The sequence below is a fragment of the Trachemys scripta genome, chromosome 4, assembly GCF_013100865.1.
Source record: "Trachemys scripta elegans isolate TJP31775 chromosome 4, CAS_Tse_1.0, whole genome shotgun sequence".
NCBI lineage: Eukaryota > Metazoa > Chordata > Testudines > Emydidae > Trachemys > Trachemys scripta.
In genome coordinates, this window is record NC_048301.1 from 24,034,993 (window position 1) to 24,055,712 (window position 20,720).

The following is a 20,720-nucleotide window of genomic DNA, read 5'->3' on the forward strand; positions in this document are numbered from 1 at the left end:
CCAAGAAATGCACCACTGCTCCAAAATATAGTCCTGCACTACCTGTTGCCACTGTTCCTTAGAAAGGTTGTCTGATGGGGTCAACTATTTCAGAAAACACTTTAGCAAGTGTTTCTGATATGGATTTTATGAAGTAAGCTGTCTTGATAGTTGGCTGCGCACAGTAATGCGTCCAGGGCCTTGCCTTATGCCCAATTACTGGGGAAGCAATGCCAACTAGGATTGGAATGTTGGAAGCTGGAGTTGTCTGGGTTGTACCATTGATGATATGCAGGACCGAATTGATCACCGAGTCCAACTTGTCACAATGACAGCTGGAGCCCTAAGATGCTTCACAGCATTAAGCAGGTGCAATCATTAGGGAACTGGTAGCTGTCCATAAGGTAGCAACACTAATGCCCATGGATTTTGCAAGTCTTCTTGATGTGTTGATGAATGGACAGAGCAGTCAAGCTTTACTGCCAAATGTAGGGTATGGCTCAAAAACACTGTCTTGAGTGCATTTATGTCACCACTTCAAAAAGTACTTGGCCAACGTGGATTAGTCATCACCAACTTCAAGCTCTCAAAGAGAGGAGACTGTGGTACTGGGCACACAGATTGGGGAAAAAAAAAAAAAAAAAAACATCACCGGGGTACTGACCCAATAAGTATCAATCCACTGGACACTCAGGAACACATTTGTGAGGTTACCTGAACAGGAGCCCTGAGTGATAAAGGATTGGTTCCAACAGAGATGCAATCCATAGCTTTAGTGGTTATTGCCAAAACTCTCTTAAAAGTCAGTACCAAGGTGCCAAAGGGACCCCTCTCAGGCTGTTGACTGCCCTTTGATTGTTGAGCTAGAAATGAATCAGACTTATGGGTCAAGGCAAAAGACTTAAGGTATCTATACCTTGGGTCAGCTCTGGAGCACTGCTTCTTCCGAGCCCTCAGAAGCTGGAATGAAGGCAGATGACCACGCCTCTTGGTCGATGAAGCTCAAGAGCTTGGCATGGACTCTGGGCTCACCAGGGAACTCATGCACAGGGAATGACCAGGCAAATGAGGTCTAGCTGTGTCCAAGGGGGCTTGCCTTGAGTGCTTCAAGAGGAACAATTTTAAGTGAGATCCTCAAACTTTTGAGTCCACTTGAAAATGAGCAACATTCAGTACACCACTTAGGAATGTTTCCTCAAACTAAATGGGCACCTAGAGTGTATGACTAAGTGGCACTGAAGCTTCACATTAAGACAGGTTTTAAACCATGAAGATTTTGCTTCTATTATTCTTCTAGAGTCCCTGAGGTGGTAGTCTAGCCTAAGAAACAGAACATGCATAAAATAAGGAATCTATATGTGCACGGATTGCACTGGGGCAATAAGACTAACTATCAACACTAAAAACAGCATAGTGCTCAGAGAAGTAGGCAAGCCACTGCTGCGGGTGGTAAGAAGAACTGAGGTTGGGCCTGCTCTGCCCTTTAGGCCCTAAGAAGGGGTGTCTGTGCCCTAGATGTCCTTACATGTCCCCATCAGACATTGCTGGCCAAAAGAACCTGACCTTGTGTACCTAGAGCATGTGTTCACCAGGAGTGGAATCCTAGTAGACAATTGCTACTGCAAGAAGAACTTAAACTTTATTAATTTATTAGAAAAAGGAGATTTGGGTCTTTAAGAAGTCATTTTTAAATTTTGCACCACGAGAGTGGTACAAAGCTGCCCTAATACAATCTATGATCTTTAAAGACTTTTTATTCCTGGTGTTCTAGTTAGTGTTTTAGCACAGTTGGGTCACAGTAAGGTAGAGCAAGTTGCAATAAAATGGAATAAGAATTTCTCCTTCAATTCAAGGCTCTGGAAAATGCAATTATTTCTGTTGCAAGTAGAGAAAACAATTCATGTTTTGCACTGTGAAGGCCACATTCTCACACAGTTGAGCAGAACAAGGTACCTTATTTTGAAGAGAATGTACAATTGCGCCATTTTTGTGAGGGAAAAACCCCACTCAAGCATAACAATCACAAATGTCTTTAAGGCTATTAACCTAGGAGACTTAGGGCAGGTTTACACTTAAAACTGCATCAGCACAGCTGCACCAATGCAGCTGTGCCACTGTAGCGCTTTCATGAAGACTCTACATCAATGGGAGAGAATTCTCCTGTTAGCGAAGTTAGTCCACCTCCACGAGAAGCAGTAGCTATGTGGTCAAGAGAAGCGCTCCCGCTGACATAGCGCTATCTACACTGGCGCTTAGGTCGCTATAAGTACATCACTCAGAGGTGTGAAAAATTCACACCCCTGATCAATGTAATTGTAGCAAAGTAATTCTGTAGTGTAGGCCTGCCCTCATTCCAGGGATGGAGTGTCTAGAGCACTTCAGTTGGTGGCAGAAGTTGACATGACCAATGGCTAAAATAGTTCCCCCTCCTTTGCTCTATCAATTCTGGGAGATGGGGTCAACTGCAAGGAGAGTTGCCACTACTGGCCCTCATTCAATGAGTGCACTAGGGAGGCGTGAAGGGGATGCAGGAGAGGAAGAGGATTACTGCTTGGACAGCATGCAGAAGTGGAGAAAAGTGTGAATGAAAGAACAGACGGGCCAAAAGGAAAAAAGGGAGAAGCTAAACAAGGAAGAACGTTATGACTAAGACTCAGGGCTGTGGCAACTTCCCACCCGTTATATTTTCCCCTTTTTCTTTCTTCACATTTTACTTCCTCTTTCTTAGTTTGTACTTTTGTTGTTTCTAAGCAGTTCAGCCACAAACAGTGCTTAGAAAAAAAAAAAAAAAAAATCAGAGGCCAACTTTTAAAAAGTTTAAGTAAATGTATTTATTTTTTTAAAGAAAAGGGAAAAAATAAGCCACCACTGTTCATAACTGCCAAAATTACAGGTACTGTGTACTTCCACTAGGTTCTAGTACCAATCATGGAATTTTTATACTTCAACATAAGTTTCGCTTAACACCAAATTTAGAAAATGCTCCATTTTAGTCTTTCGTTTAAAGGGACTCTCCCAATCCCATGCAAAGACATAAAATCTATAGGAGTGTATCTATTAAATAGTAGACCATTTAAAGAGCTTAAAATCATTCACATTTTAAATTTTAAATCCCCAAACACAATTGTTGGCCTGTAATAAGCAAACTGAAGAGAAAAAAAAAAAAAAATCAGTCACACTGTTTGAGGTATATAGTTATTTATATTTTCTGGTCCTGTTTAACACAAATAATGCCAGCACTCTTCATAAACCCTGTATAAAGATTTGGAAGTGACATGGACAACTAAAGTTTATGCATCCATTCATGTCAGAATATGCTTTAACTGACTAGTACTACCCAACAGATCACACTATTCTGATGTAACTTGTTATATACATCTCTACTCCGATATAATGCGGTCCTATATAACGTGAATTTGGATATAACGCGGTAAAGCAGCGCTCCGGGAGATGGGGCTGCTTTACCTAGTTATATCCAAATTTGTGTTACAGTAAGCGATTCCTCTGCGCCTGCGTTACTTGCTATGGTTCCCCCCGCCCCAGCTCACCTCCGCCTCCTCCCATAAGTGCACCGCAGCTCTGCTTCTCCTCCCTCCCAGGCTTGCCGCGACAAACAGCTAATTGGCACGGCAAGCCTGGGAGGGGGCGAAGCGGAGGTGAGCTGGGGCAGGGGGGCCGCAGCAAGTAAGGGGGGGGGTGCAGAGGAACCGCGCCCCGCCCCAGCTAACCTCTGCCTCCTCCCCTGAGCATGCCACCACTGCTCTGCTTCTTCCCCTTCCCTCCCGCCGACTTGCCGGGCCAAACAGCTGATTGGTGCAGTAAGCCTGGAAGAGAGGGAGAAGTGGAGCGGCGGCGTGCTCAGGGAGGAGGCAGAGCAGAGGTGAGCTGGGGCGGGGAGCGGTTCCTCTCCCTACCCTGATGTAACACTGTCTCACCTATAATACAGTGAGATTTTTCGGCTCCCGAGGACCGCGTTATATCGGGGTAGAGGTGTACAATATTTTCAGCTATTTTAGAAATTATGAACTACTTGCAGGAACTAGTACAGCTATGCCTGAAAGGTTTAAACAAGGGTCCAATATTCCAGCTCCATACATCAGAGACAAAGGAAGAACCATCACCACCACCACCACAAGCTATAGGGCAAATGCCTTTTAAGGGACCATCTGGCTACTCGCTGTAACAGCAACACATGCTCTCAACAGAGATTAGATTTTGAGAGAGAGAGTGTGAGAGAGAGTGTGAGTGAAATGGCATCTTTAAAAAAAGTGATAGGAGAATGTCCTAAATACTGGAAGTTTGTCTGAAGTGGACTACTAAACATGACTGCAAACCCAACATAAAGGCTTGAGTAGCAGAATGTATTACAGATAAGCATGAAAAAAATTCTGCTACGTTACCCAAGGGCACCTATAGTGTAAACTGACCCACAGCTGCCTGTGGGTTTGGAAATGAACCTTAGCCTCAGAACTTCGTTCTTGAGGATCAATAAGATGCCTCAATAGTGAGCTTGGTAAGGTGATTTCTGCAAATCACTACTGCACATCCTCCTATCAATTTAAGGAACGGAGGCAACCACAGCAGCCCTACATAACATTGTCTAGCCCGTTTTCCCATTTCCCCTTTAAGTTTGTACACAGTAACAAGGAAGAGAAAACGCATTTTTAAAGCTAGTAAAATATGACTAGATTGTTAAACCATGAAAACTGCCAATGGGACTGGGGTAGATTTGGTACCATAAATTACTTCATCAATTCTTTAAACTGACTGGATTTCAAGTTCACTGTCACTTTCAAAGTATTACTAGATGAGTAAAATTTTAGAACTCCTTAAGTCACTATAACTGAGAAACCACACACTAAATATGACCATTTGCTACTGTAGCAAAAACAAGCTGCCAAGCCCTTAATATGCCCTAATCAATTGTCAAATTTCAATTATCTCACTTTTTATTCTCTCCCTGTTCCGGAATCACAGTTCCCTTTCCTTGTACTTGAGTATCTTAATCAAGGTAAAAACTGAATCAGTAGTAAACTTTAACCAAGGGAAAATTAGAGCTTGATCCTGCATCATTCAAGTTGATTTCTGCCCCCACCCTCCATTGACCCAAACACAAACAGGACTAAACAGCAATGTATGGGCATCAGAAGATTAGAACTTATTTACTGTGCCATCCACCATAGTTTTATAAAACTGAATTATACACATGGTCACTAGTTCTCTCTAAAACTGGCCCTATAAACTTTATAACACAACTGCAAAGGCGGTAACAAAAAGAAGGGATTTCTTGAAAGTGATGCTCTACTGACTGAAAACCTCTAAGCGTTCACTGTTTTAGGAAGGTTTTTGTCCATCCTATTCTTCATATGCAACACAATCATAACAGCAGGCGGTGACATGATTGGGTTTTCCTGAATGTGATGAACACATAATGGTTGGTAATTCAAGTTTGAGGCTTGTCAATTTTGACAGCATTCCTAAGGTGTTCAGATACCACAGGAATGGCTCCAGTATAAAAACAGATGGAATAACTGTAAAAACATAAGTGACTTCAAGGAATATCTGAATAGCAATTGTGTGCTCAAAAACTTAATTTACCTGTTGATTTATAATGATACTTGCTAAAAATTCTAGGATAGCAAAAAAAATAATTTGAAAACATTATCAATATTTGCTTAGAAGTCTCTTTTTCTCTGTAAGGTAACACATGCAGTACATTATTATTTTTTAGTAAAAAGACCCAACAGAAGCCAAGTGCCAGTTAAAGCTAAAAACCTCAAAACTAACCTTGACAGACAATTCATCAGTAAGAGAACAGTTTGAGTAGTCAGACAAGCCACAGCATAGCAACATCCAGTATTTGCAGGAATAATTCACATTAAAAAAAATTTAGAAGAGCATTAAATATATTCTGTAGCAGGTAACCACACTCCGTTATAAAGTAGCACAACAAAACCAAACATTTAAATTCATTTTAAAACAAATGAACACCCAGATACTAGCCTGATGGATGCAACCCACAGCAATATGTATATGCGGGATAGCATACAGAACTAAACTTGCTTTGACAAAAATTCTAGATAATGCTGACATAAGTTAAGATCAAAGCAAGTGTTTTTCTTGTAATGTAATCTTATTTTTTGAAATTAGTTTATTATGACCGATAGCAAATGTAGGAGTATATACACCAATACTTCATAAGTTGTTATGAAATATTATAAGCCACACAGATGAAACCACCTATAGTTAATGTTCAGGCTGAAGTTTTTCATGTCTGCTGCAGGCTGACTTACTGGAATTTTTTTCCCAAAAAATAAATAAATAAATCCCACAGTTGAAACATTGCCTAGTCTTAAAAAAAAATTTTTTTGCCTAAGAATTTGGCAAGCAGAGATTATATTGAAGGGGGTTTATTTACAGTATCGGGAAGACTGACAAGCAGCTTTAAAAATATGGTGCCATAGTGGCCAGTTATATACATTTTATTAATTTATTTGTATTTATTTTGTATTTATAGGGGCAAACATTGTTATAAAGAAAAAGAACTTTTAACAAAGATAACAGTAGGAACAATACATACTTATAGACCCATTTTGATTACATCAGTTATTTGTGACTACTTTCGGGGCGAAGATCTGGAGTGGGGAGGGGTAGGGATGAGTGCTTATAGAAAGCTGGGGGCTTTGAGGGTGGTCAGTTCATCAGTAAGAAAGAACAATGCTAACTATATCCTTGATTTTTAACAGTTTTTTTTTTGTTTTTTTTTCCTGGCTGAATTTTAACTCCTTCCTGACACTAGCATCAGGACAGGGAAAAATATATATTTTTGCCCATATTAAAAAATTCTTACCACCATTTGAGACGCTCCAGTACCTCCACATTTTGACTATCATATTTCAAGTCCATGCTCCAATCCTGTCAGCAATGTACCTTTTGCTATCCTTGTGAAAGCCTGCACAAATTTGGCCAACATATAAGAATTTGGGAGGGAGGGAGGGGGAGAAATTGCAGTTTTCATATTTTCGGTAAAGGCTGGTAGAAGCTGGCAGCCTTACAGTCAGATTTTATATGCACTGAGCATACTCTATTGCCACACAGTTCCTACAGGCCAGCTGAATGGCACATGGGGCATGCTCAAAATTTGAGGATGACGCACCATGGAGACAAACGTTTTTCCCCACAGTTGGTCCTCCCAGCTGCTGGGGAGCCACTTTGATACCAGAAACAACAGCAGGAAGACTGTATACGGTTTTCTCAGTGCTACTCTGCTAGCACCTAAGCAACATAAGGGGATGACAACAGCAGAGGTAGACTATGGAAGGGGAACAGGAGCAGAGGGAGCAGAGACAGAAGGGTCTATGTACACTCCCCACCAAAACCTGGAATGGAACCCAGTATTCCCCTGCGGTCTAGCAAACAGCTGTGAATCCCACTGGCAGAAGTTACAGTAGAAACTCAGTTATAAACACCTTGGGAACAGAGATTGTTCGTAACTGAACAAAACGTTACGGTTCTTTCAAAAGTTTACAATTGAAATTGACTTAATGCAACTTTGAAGCTTTACTATGCAGAAGAAAAATGCTGCTTTCCATTTTTTTTTTAGTAGTTTACGTTTAACACTGTACTGTACTTGCTTTTTTTTTTTGATGGTCTCTGCTGCTGCCTGGTTGTGTACTTCCGGTTCCAAATGAGGTATGTGGTTGACTGGTCAGTTCATGACGCTGGTGTTTGTAACTCTGAGGTTCTATTGTACATCTCTTCCCCTTCCAGTGGCTGGCCCATACAGAGGTAACAGCTGACTACTGCTACTAATTTCGCTCTTGTCTCAAGTAGTAGAAATCTGGGCTGTGGATCTAATGTTCCCCAAGCCTTGCCAACAAATCATGTGGTACCATACCACATGGGCTAATATTTCAGTTTTAAAAACAAGATTACTCAAATGCCCAAAGTTTAGGAAATGCCAGAATTAAGGATGCCTACACACTCAACCAGTGAGTGATCATGTAATTAGATGCTGTATCATAATGCATATGCACAATGGGCCAAGTTAAGATTGTACAGGCAACCTGAACTGATGTTTCCTAAACTTTTAAGTGCTGACTATGCAACTTTTACCATTTTTTTTTTACGTTAAGGTTTTTTGCGATAAACAATACAAAAGATATTTTCCATTACTAAGGAAAAAAAGGATCAACAGATTGGTTTTGTACAGTTTCTCAACTGTTGAAAACTAAATTTGATATAGTGGAGCAAGTTGTAGAACCCACAAACATTGATAGGGGTTTTGAGGTGGTCAAGAATGAAAATAAAGTTAATAACTAGATCTTCATACTGAACACTACTGGCCTGTTCTTATTGTACTGGACAACTTTTGAGTGCAGCACGTTTGATTTGTCAAATTTAACAAGGAAGTAGCCACCTCTCACTCAAATGCATTTTTAGTCCCGGGTAATCTTTCAAAACAGCAATAGTAAGGACATGTGTAAAGCTGTAACTTCTCAAGGTATCTGATTCCTGTCTGCCACAAAAACTAAAGAGTAAAAAAATTATCTGGCATTGATAAAATCAAATATTTTAAAAAAGACTATAGCATTTGGGAAATGGAAACAAAATATTGAGAATACTGTGTTATAAAGACCCAAGTTCCTGTTACTTTTAACTGCTTGTTTCACAGGCTCTTTACGTGAAGTAATATAGGTCACAATGGAACAGCAAAAGTAATTTGACAACTAGTATTCATGTTTTTTGAAGGTTTTATTTAAGAAAACAATGGAATGATAGTCATTTTAGATTTAACAGATGCTCTTTTGTGACTTACCTAGCAAATTCAGCTAGCTGCTTGGGGTCTGAAAGGTCAATGCCAGGTATTCCTCCAGGAGGAAGTTTCTTTCCTGTCATGTACTCTGAGTAATCAGGTGGAGAGTTCTCGCCAATGATCTGTTCTTCCACCACTGTTTCATGGTCAATGTCTTTTTTATCATCTGAAATAGATAAAATTACCCTGGATGTTTACATATATTAAATCACACACCATGAATACTATCTTTAGGCATCTTGCATGGCCAATATTTCAATGCAAATTAGCTATTGCTACAAGTAAAATTCTAAAGTTCTCCAACCAATCTCAGTGCACTTCTAGATGCCTATGCTACTGGTAAGGAGTTAACAGGAATCAGCTCCACAAGTTATAAAAAACCACAATACACATTTTCTGAGGCACGGTGAACATATGCACACACTTTTTAATTAGATGTGTATACAGATCTAGTAGAAAATCCTAGAGATGAAGCATACATTTAACTGGTGGACCTCGGAATGTGCAAAAGTATTTAAAAAAAAAAAGGAAACAGGTATGCCACAATACTCAAATGTCTGGTGACCTAGGTAAAAGCACATTGCACCTCCACAGATCACCTTTGAAGGCAAAATACTGAAGATGTGGTGGAGGATTTTAGTAGCCAGAGCCAATAGATATGTAGATGATCATGGAAGACAAAAAACACATCTACCTCCCTATTCCTGACCTGTTTCCCTGCAGCAAACCCCAATTTGTCTACCGTAGGACTAGTCTACACCTAAAACTTAGGTCAACCTAGCTACATTGCTCAGGGCTATGAAAAGTTTTGCACCATGTGTAACCTGTTTAGGTTGACCCTATCCCCACAGTAGCTGCAGCTAGATCAACAGAAGACTTCCTCCATCAACCTAGTTATTGCCTCTCAGAGAGGTAGATTACATACAGCTATGGAAAAACCCCTTCCATCAATATAGGAAGCGCCTACGCCATGGGTTCTCAAACTTCATTGCATCAGGACCCTCTTCTGACAACAAAGGTACTATATGACACGGGGGGGTGGGAGGCAGGGAGCCCAAGCCCTGTTGCCTGGGGTGAGGGTGGAGCTCAGGCTTCAGCTTCAGCCCTGAGTCCCAGCAAGTCTAATGCTGGCCTTGGCGACCCCATTAAAATGGGGTCCTGAACGACTTTGGGGTCCCAACCCACAGTTTGAGAACTGCTGGACTATGCTGTGCTGCTGTAGTGTAAACATGGCCTAAACGGGATATCTTTACTGTCTACTTTGGCATCAGTCCTGCCAACTCTAGGGTTTTTTCCTATAAACTACAGTTTTCAGACCTTCATACAGGTACTACAAGGAAAATGCATGAATCAGTGGAGACAACTCTGTTGGCTGCCTTCCTAATCACACAACATGAGAGCAAAGGATAGCCAATGAAATCTCCTGCACATGCTGAGGGGCTTCCTCTTCCAGCATGGACATCAAACTGTGCTCCCACTTCCCTATACCACTGTGTAAACAAAGGACAGGGATCACTCAGACCTTTGATCAGAAAGCTGATTAGGAAGTATTCCTCTCTACCAGCTCTGCAGGTCCTCCTTTCAATTCCCTGTTCCCACCAGGCCTGGGAGCAGGGAGGAGTCCCTGGTGCTGCTGCTCAACACCCACCCCCAAGCCTGCTGAAGTGGTGAAGATACTGGTTTCTCTCTACTGATGTTTTAATGCCCCTGATCCAGCAGGGGGAGCTGGCTAATAGCTCTCTTCAGTGTGGAGAGGCCTTAGGAAGTATTCACCTCAGAGTGTTTCGCTGCTGGGAGAAAGACTCAGAGAGCCATCTCTCTTTCTCCCATCCATAAGGAGCCTTCCAAAAACACAGTGAGGATCAGAGTAATGAAACATCAGGTATGATGTTAGCAGGTATGGGGCAGCTTTACTCTGTTCATAGTGTCTCTACCACAGCTCACAGTGGCTATGTCTACACTACTGTGGTAAGTCGACCTACACTACGCAACTCCAGCCACATCAATAATGTAGCTGGAGTCGACATACCTTAGGTCGAGTTACTGTGGGGTCTACACTGTGGGGGGTTGATGGGAGAAAATCTCCCGTCGACTTACCTTACTCTTCGGATACGTCCAGACTACCCGCCGTATCAGCACGTAGCGATCGATTTATCGGGGATCAATACATCGCGTCTCATTAAGACGCGATATATCAATCCCCGAATGCGTTCCCCGTCGACTCCAGAACTCCACCGGAGCGAGTGGCGGTAGAGGAGTCGACAGGGAAGCCACGGCCGTCGATCCCACGCCGTGAGGACGGGAGGTAAGTCAGAATAAGATATGTCGACTTCAGCTACGGTATCCCCGTAGCTAAAGTTACGTATCTTACACAGATACCCCCCCTCACCCCCACCCCAGTGTAGACCAGGCCTTCTTGTTGGGGGTAGAGTACAGGAGTCGACTGGAGAGTGACCTTCAGTCTATTTGGTGGGTCTTTATTAGACCGGCTAAATCGACCGCCAGTGACTCGATCTCAGAGCATCAATTCCTGCTATAGTGTAGACCTGCCCACTAAGTATAGTGTTAGAAATAACCTCCTTGCTAGTATAATCCTACTTCCACTACCCTGCTTATTTAGGGTAGCTTTGTCAAGCCACTTTTGTCCCATGAGTGAGCTCCAGAGCCACACCAGAAAGATATCAATTCCCACTTTATAATGCAACAGTAAAGAGCAAAGACTCGGCATAAGAGAGGGCAAATACAGCTCCCCCAGTTTTAAGAAAAGGCAAGGCAAAGAAAGTAGAAAGAAAATGTACTAGATGGGGCAGGAGTGGGGAAGGAGGACTACAGTGAACAAGAAGGAAAAAGGAAAAAGAATAACTAGCGCATACTAACCCAGGCTAGTTCTATCTTTATGTTACAGAAACACAATAAAATGCAGAAAGTATCAAACTACCATTGTTCAGTAAGGTAGAGAAGAGAAAAGAGTACTAAAAGACCTGCATTGTAGGAAGTTTCTCTTTTATCTGTGTGTTTAAAAATACCAACATGACAACTCTCACCAATTTGTAATGCCTGCTTTTAAACTATGCCACTATTTCTAGAATTGTTACTGCTAGTTTGAAGTTTAATCTGATCTACCAGCTCAAACAACACTTCACTTAAATGTTTCATGGTGAAAAATGAAACACTTTTCTAACAAAATGAAAATGTGTGTTAAAGAGTTATAAAGAGAAAGCTCTAATATATGTATTGAACAAAATACCTAGAAAGTCTTCCTAGTCTTCATATTACAGATTCTCCATCTTTCTTTCTCTAATAACTGCTGAAAATACTGTTTACATTTAAAAGTGAAAGTACAAAATGTTTAACATATATGTTTTCCAGCACCTACAAAAGAAGCCACCACTCTAATTTAGGAAGGTATTATAAATGCAGAAGCCTCACGCTTAACAATATGTTCTTCCAAATGTTTAGTAGCCTATGAACAGCATTAATTGACATTTATGACAGGTAGAAACATAAAATTTCTAGGAAGTTTATAGTTCTGTATTTCTGAATTAAGTTTTATACCTCCTGAATCCTTGGAGCAGAAGGAGTTTTGATAGCCTCTCTTATTTAGCTAATTCTATACCCTTTCCCAACTTCCAATCTGAGTTTGGTGATATTTACAAGAGACAGAGGTTAGTTTTCACTTTCAGCCTCATATCATATGAGCTAGTCAATAAGAAAATTGTATAGGTATATTCCTAAAGAGTATCCTTTCTCCTAGTAGCAAGAGCCACAGATTCTATAATGCTTACTTCCCCCAAAGCTGTAAGAATTCAGAACTGTCAGAGACTACCTCAATGTTATGCCTCTCCTTCTGAAGAGCCTGCCAACCAAGATCATTTCCCACAAATATGTTGAAAAACCATGTTCTACATGAGTAAATTACTGAGTAAAACACTAGTAACTATGAGAAGCCCTACCACAAAGCATGAAAACTTTGTTTTGGTACCTAGCAAACAGCGATCCCTTCTTTTAGTCACAGGGCTAACAAAAAACAAACCAAACCAAAACAAAAAACACTATCTGTGGATCTTACCCAAAATTTTCCTTTTGGCAGGTAAGCAGTAAATGTTTTTCAGCACAGTAGTTTCTATAGTTTTTACAATGGAATTTCATCAGCATGTATCCTAGAGTGAGAAAATTTTCCAATGTAAAATTAAAACAACTATGCATAAAGCAGTTACTGAGACACTGACTACAGCATTCAATACCCTCCCCAAGACAGCAACAGATCAGGCTTGCACCTCTATTATGAAGTACTTTACAAGTAAATGAACAAGACCACCAGGTAGCTGTTTGGGAGCTTTCTTCTTAGGAAGCATACATTTCCAAAGAGCCCGTTACTGCTGTCAGGGTCTCTCTCTGTCAGCCATGGTTCTTACTCAGAGATTGCCTCTAACCACAATCCTTTCCACACACACAACTCTTTCACCCAAAGTTACTGGTGCTTTCAACCTTTGCTAACTGGCTCACGTGGGGCCGTAGGCAAAAGCCCAAGTCAGGCTTTCAGTCTGACAGGTAACTCACCACTTGTAGTAAGAATGCAGGCTAAACTACCTTAGTGCTGATAGTCCCCCAATGTCTTCACAGAATCAGACATATACAGGGTCAGAAGGGACCTTGCCACTCCCCACCCTGCTGACCATGTCCAGAAAGACAGAAGAGATCCCCCACAATTCACTGGGAAAGATGCATATAGCAGCTTAATTTACTGCAGCATAAAGAACCATGGGATATGCCCCCAGAAGTCCTAGTACCACACAGGTGAGTAAAGCACCAATGAGCCTCATACCCGGGCTAGGCTAATCCACATCCTGGATCCCAATAGGACCAACTAGCTCTACAGTATTTGGCATGGGTGAAGACAATCTATGCCTTGTATCTCAGACACCAGCTGATGCACCTAGATATTTTAGGCTTCAAGACTTTTGTCCCTTACAGCCATATGAGAGCCCAGATTACTTTATTTTCCTCAACACTCTGCATCTGACTAAACATATCTTTAGCACAGTGTCCATATACCAGGTGTGCCACAGCTTTTTCAATGATAACATGGGACAGGACTAGTGTGTGCTATCTCCTGTGATTTATGGACTCTAGAATTGACTTCATGGATGAATGCCAGGTTTGTCCCCAAGAACCACTTTATCAGCATGAAAAATGCACTACCAGCACTCTAAGGAGAGAGTATCTAGTTCCAATACTCATCTGGCTGACATGACTGCTAACAAAAGCACAAAAACAAAAAAACTGACAGAGGGCACACAGAGATACTGCCTTTAAGAGAACCAAAAGAGACCTTGCAAGAGGACGTGTAGCATGATGTAGACAACACAAAGTGGAATCCTGAGTCTCTGTTGAGGACACATCAGATATGGAGCTTTATCAAAACATCCTCTCTAAAGTGGAAGTTTTTCCTACTGGACATTTCCAGTACGGTGGATGTGTGTGATACACATCTTAAGCTAGGCACCTTCAAACTCCTAGTGGCACTATCATGAAGGTGTTCACAATAGTAACTCAAGTTATGCTCAAGCTAACTGTGTTGTGAAGACACCCCCTATCATGCAACGTATTTTACTGATTTGGGTGCAACTCCACTGTGTATGCCAGACTTTAAGTTACAGTGACATTACAAGGATTCTGTTGTTGGATTTTATGTGGAAAGTGAAAGGGTAGAGATTACCCTGTCCAAATATCTTGTCAAGTGGCAGCCAACCAGTTTGGTAGCAACAGTGGAAATGGTCATGTTTATTAGGTTCAATAATTAGGGTCCTCAGTACTCTGTGGCGCAATAGGACAAAATTCTATAGCAAACACTCCCAAGTGCCATGAAAAGAACCCTTAACTTCTGCAGTCAGTATTTTTGTTTGGATCTCCATTAAATAACAGGTCATGGAAATGAAGGGTTTTTCCAGAGCCCTGTTATCTGGCTCCATCGATTACAGAGCAGGGAGAATATACTGTAATTCAAATAAATCCCACTTCTGGGAAAACTGGAGAACGTAAGGATCTGCAGGCAACTCCTAAGAGGACATGAACAGAAAGTCGCTGGTTTCTTGGTTCATTAAATGCCAAATTCTTACATCCCTACTTCCCCCACCAATCCCCAGGATGCCACAAATTTTGCAGTCTTTGAATCTCCTGATTGAGATGCAGGGCAGCATGCATCTAAGAGTTATTGTTTCAGGCCTTCTGTAAAGTCGGGAAGACAACATTCCATCACCTTATGCTCAATTAACCTTTTCAATGTTATCTTCATAATCACAAAGTTAGAATGTTTGTTTTAAAAAAGTTAAAATTCTGGAATAAAATTCTGTGATAAAGAATGAATTCAGTGGCTGGGGAATACACAGGACCCTCTGCCAATAGTAATGGTCTCTTCAAGCCTTGCCATCAGAATCACAATCTCCTGCAACATGCTGACTTTCTGCATTGTCCTGGACAATGGCAAGAATGGTTAAAAGGCATACAAGCAGATTTCTGTGGCAGAACTGGTACAGCACATGTGTCCACTGCTCACTGATCTCTTCTGGCAAAACGTCGTCTTAGTTATTATGTTTGGAAAAAAGAATTGTTGCTAGCTTGCTAAATTCTCTAGTTATGTGCCAAACCTCTCGTTACAAGTTCCATTCTGCCTCATCTACTGATTACCTAATTGACTGTTTGGTTGTTTTATGTGCATTGCACATATTGTGAACAGGGTTCTTCTATGCCCAGGTCACCCAACCTGATGGTATCAGATCACTAGATGATGCATGAATTGATCAAGTGCTGTACATATTGATCTTGTCATGATTTGACTTCAACATTTATGTGAGGCCACCACGAAACATGACAATGACACTTAGATTACCTCTCCATGTCAACAAACATCCAGTGCAAAGGAGAAGAAAGCTGCAGTGTGAGGATCTTGGAACTGGTCGGTACTGTGACTTCATCCTCCATTAAGGTGGACTACCTATAAGCGATCAAGGTAGTATGCAGTCCACCTTGCACAAAAGTTCTTACACCACTTATTATTCCAACACACACGTTGCAGCAGTAGCCAGAAACCTCACTGGTTTGAGGCGACCAGTCTGCTCCTCCCTAGCCAAGCAACAACAGTTCAAACATTTGTCACCTCCAGATAGTGTTTTGTTACACTCCATCTAGGGCTGATCTTGAAGGCCACCTGGTCAAAAAAGTAAATGGGAGGTCAAAAAATGGAGGGAGAGTGGCAATAAAGAGCAGAGCATGTGTGTAAGGCACCAAAAGTAGTATTTTTGTGCACATGTCTATGCTCACACACACCCCTTGTAACAGAGTAAAAGCACCAAGATTTTATTTTAAAGAACTAAGCCAATAAAGTAGCATTAAGCAAAGCAGAACAACTTCAGCTACTAAGCAAATGCTGAAGATGTGTTCTTCACCTCATTCACATGCACCATCTATTAATGAGGGATTGAAAATTAACCTTAGACCAGTGTGAGATTTCCTATACTAAGTCCTGGATTGGTACCAAAAGAGTACTGCACTTGTCCAAACAATCCACACCAGATTTAAGGCACTTTTTCTCTGTCTGCCAGAGCTAGAAATGAATGCTACCCACCACTGGAAAGATGGGGTGCCCACCTACACAGTGGTAGCCTCAATTCATTTCCAACTGTGGCAGTTGAAAAAATACAAACTTTAACTTAAGTCATTCTAATCAACTTCATGCCTTAGCTCCCCATCTCCATTCCAACCCAATTTTAATAACTGCTACCTCAAGCACGGAGATGGCACAAAGCTTTTTAAAGCTACTTGAAGCTTAAGAAGAACTCCAATTTCCAATGGAAAATGGCAAAAACAAAAAGAAAAAACATTTTTTTCTGTATTTCACTGGGTTGCTTAACCTCTTCCTGACCATAGAAACAGCAACTCCTCACAACATATACAGCCTATGGGATCCTAACCTTTCAGCACTGTGCAGGATGCTGCAACCACAATAAATATGAAAAGGAACCATCTGAAAAGGATTTTTTAAGCTAGATTTGTATCTGATTCTTTATGATGTATGCAGGAGTTCTGAAAAGTTTTCTCCCCCTTTGAAAGATCAGGAACGTGAAGTCTGATCTTTTGTTTTGCTACAGGACTTATGGGGTGTGTGCTCTCATTTTAATCGCAAGGCACAAATCTTTAACTGAATCCTTAACAAAAAAACACTTTCTCCTATATGTTAATTATGCATTATAGTTAGTTATTTTAATCATCTATTTAAAACTAAAAAAAGTTGACTAAAAACTGAAAGACTAGGACTCTAGTTTAGAAACAACCAAGTGAGAAGCAACTTGATAGGTATTTAAAATAATGTTACAAATGTGAGATTTACCCTCACCACTGAAAGACATTACATTTAAAACAGGGGAAAGAAAATATTTACAGTGTACAGTTAGTCTGTGAAACTGTCACAAATTCAACAGCAGATTAATACTTAAAGATTCCCCAAAAGATCCATGTTTTATGAATTAGGATTAAAAAAGGTTATTGTTCTCTGCTTGAGGGTACAGGCCAATCACTACTTGCTTCAACTGGGAATAAGTTCTCTGATAAGCATCTTATTCCATAGTTGTCCATTACCTGGAGATTTCTGCACCTTCCTAAAGTATGAGTCAGGCACCTTCCTGAATTAGATGTCTGGTCTGGTGAGTATGGCAGTTCCTGTACTCCTAATGACAGACAGCACTAGATGCTGGAAAGGGAAAAACAACCCACAAAAGTCAGAAGTCAAAACCCCCAAATGCTGTGATGTGAGGCTGAGCATAATCTTAAAATGACCTTGAATGACCCACCCCCTAACTTCAGCATAAAATCTCAAAATAAAACTCAGGAAGCTCATTGAGATGGAACCATAAAATTATCAAGAATAGAATTTTTATAGTTCATGTATTTTGGCCCGCTCAGACTACTACATCTTGGGGGGTATTCTATGACAAAATTAAAAATTCTGCATATTTTATTTGTCAAAAAAATCACACAATATAACCACGCCAGTTTCAATTAGTTTGATAATTTATTTCAAAGTACCTGTCAGCAAGTATGTCTGTAACAATACAGATCACCTCCCCTCCTCCCCCCCAAAAAAACCAGGAAATGTTTTTTTTACAAATAGATTCCTAACGTGGCACATTAAATAAATTACTTGAAGTTCTATATTAAACTACAAAACAGTAACGTATTTCCTGCTTTCCTCAGAAGCAAAGGCTTGGGGGAGTCAGGGGTAGAGGGAGAGGGAAGGAGCCTTTGGAATGAACCTGGAGGGCTGTTGGGTGTGGGTTGGAGAAATATCGTGTTATTTTGGTGGTGGTGGTGGATTGGTAGGGAGTTGGGAAGCCTCGCCCATGCAGATCCTGGCTAACCCCTAGCCTATCCCATTCAGTCAGGCAGATCATCTGCCCCATCCCCCATGTGTCCCTGCAGTCCCCTCCCATTCAACTCCTGGCTGAATACTGTCACCCCCCCAGCTCCTGAGCCCACACCCCAGTCTGTCCCCCCACTAGCCCTTCTGTACCCCAGTCTGTGACACCCCCTCCCCAGCAGCCCCATGTGCCCTGCTCTGTCCCATCTGTGAGGAACGCCGTCTTTCCCTGTTCCTCTCCGCTCACTGGCTGCCATCTCTTCTGGCACCATAGCAACCCCTGGTGGGCGAAAGGTGTAACTGCAGCACCTCTCCAGTAGAATCTATATGCTGCAGAGGAGGGAAAAAAAATGGGGGGGGGGGGGGCCAGGCATGAATTCTGCACAGGCACAGAATTCTCCCAGGAGTAAAATTTGTGTCAACTCCTGTCTGAGCATGACACTCAAAAGTGTGTTTTTGTTTTTTTAACGCAATGCTCAACAGCTGAGGGGGATAGCTTAGGACTGGTCTACTCACAGAAATTGCACAATTTAACTGAATCAATGCAACTCTTTTGTGGTATTACCAAATTAAGCTAAATCAATTTTAGCCACTCAATCCTGTTTTAAGAGGCCTCACAGAAGTAAGTTACAATTTAGATGCTAATTTAGTTGAATCCATGCAGTGTGCGTAAACCAGGCCCTACTGTTCTAAGCTTAGTGTTTAAAACAACAACTCTTTCTGGAGCCACAATTTCAGTACTGTCTTCCCCAGTTTGCAAAGAGCTCCAGTGCTGCTCAGAGCTTTGACAAGCTTCAGTAAGAGCGCAATCTGACTGAGGTTTTGTAAGTTTTTACTGCTACTATCCAGAACCCAGCACTGGCCTTATTCATCGAAGACAAGGACTCAAATCGAAGCTGGGAGAGTGGTGGCAGAGATAGCTATGACGCTGGGGAGGAGGGAGACGTAGAATCTCATTTCCTCAACCCATTCTCCCTACAACCAGGAAGTACCTAGTTATTCCTTCTCCTTGCTACCACTTCAAATTTATCAGGCACCTTTTAGCCAAATGCTAGTATGAAAGACTGCGATCAACCACAGTCCAGAAACAGCACCTTACGGTAGAAATCCTGACATCCTCTCCTTTCCACCCAGTGGAGGGAGGACTCTAGATGCAATAGCTTGGTGAGAGAGCCCCTGGTCATATTCTTTATCAGTCTTTGGCTCATAGGTTTAAACCTCTGGCTACAAGGCATCTGATAAAATTCCCAAGCCCTCTAGGTGACTGAGTGAATGCGTGGTAGATGGAAGGAGACTGATCGGATAAACAGCATGGTAGTGGTTAAGTTTTGGAATGAGACAGGAGGATAGGACTAGAGTGGAGAGAAAACAGAATACACATTGCCAGAAAATAAAAGTTGTAAGGTGTCAGGGAAACATCAAGAACACAGAGGGGAAGAGAGAGAGGCAACTTGACTCATTATAGAAAGGAAAAAACAAAACTGTTTGCATAGCCCCTATCATAACAAAGCTCCGATCCAGACTGCGGCCTCTGGGTGCTATTACAGTATATATTTTAAATACAGTGAGGTCTGACACCAGCAACAGAAAACAGGTATAACAAAAAGCAACAGATCTAGTTATAAAAAACAAGTGTGCATTCTTGTGCCACAAAAATTGCAGAATTTTCCCAATTTATAAGAGAATCAGGGCCTTTTCCTCACTAAAACAAACAGTACCATTCACCCCACACACGATTTTCTCTGATCATGAATGGCACCCAACGGATACGTTGGGAGATAAACTATAGACAGTGCAGAGAGGCTGCGCCGTGTAGGAATACGCTTGAAGAGATTATAGTAATTTTCAAATATTTGAAGAAATATTTAACAGATCAGAGATCATTGTACATTGTACTTCCACATGTATGAAAGGAAGTAAGTCAGAAAGCTTTCCAGATGCAAAGCTGAAGTTAGCTTGAAGAACCGCCATAAAGCATTACTGTTTTCAAACTAACATTTTATTTAAAACCGACCTTGTGTTTGTCAAGTTCTGATACAGCAGAATACAAAAGGAGACATTAGAGCACTTTTATGGAAAGCCTAAATGGTTACCAACAACATGCTGCAACTGACTTAACCATACAACAAAACTAAATACTCACCTTCTTAGGTACACTGGCTCACATCTAATAGATTACTATACATGCATGGTTTTAGAAGATGTATGGCAATGCTCATTTGAAGGAAAGATATGAGCCCTAAATTTAACAACACTGGTTTATCAGTCACTTTAATAGCACTGGAAAATGGCATGTGCTGTTAATTTATATTGCTCAACAGCAGTGGTCACCAACCGGTCAATTGCGACCAACTGGTCGATCCTGGAGACTCCCAGTTGATCACGATCTCTGGCTGCTAAAAGTCCAGTGGTGTAGTGGGGCTGCCGCTAAGGCAGGCTACCTGCCTGCCCTGGCCCCACACTGCTTCCACAGGCAGTCAACATGCCCTCCCCGGCCCCTCCCCGGGGGGGGGG

The 20,720-nt window shown here is 41.5% G+C and overlaps 1 protein-coding gene across 2 annotated transcripts in view; it reads right to left on the reverse strand.

Moving 5' to 3' along the window:
* Positions 1-20,720, reverse strand: part of YY1 (YY1 transcription factor) — a 41,103-nt gene that overhangs the window by 12,431 nt on the left and 7,952 nt on the right. For both annotated transcript variants that reach the window (XM_034767988.1, XM_034767989.1), the window contains exon 2: positions 8,798-8,960. In XM_034767988.1, coding sequence (XP_034623879.1) covers positions 8,798-8,960 — 163 coding nt within the window. The remainder of the gene's footprint in view (positions 1-8,797; positions 8,961-20,720) is intronic.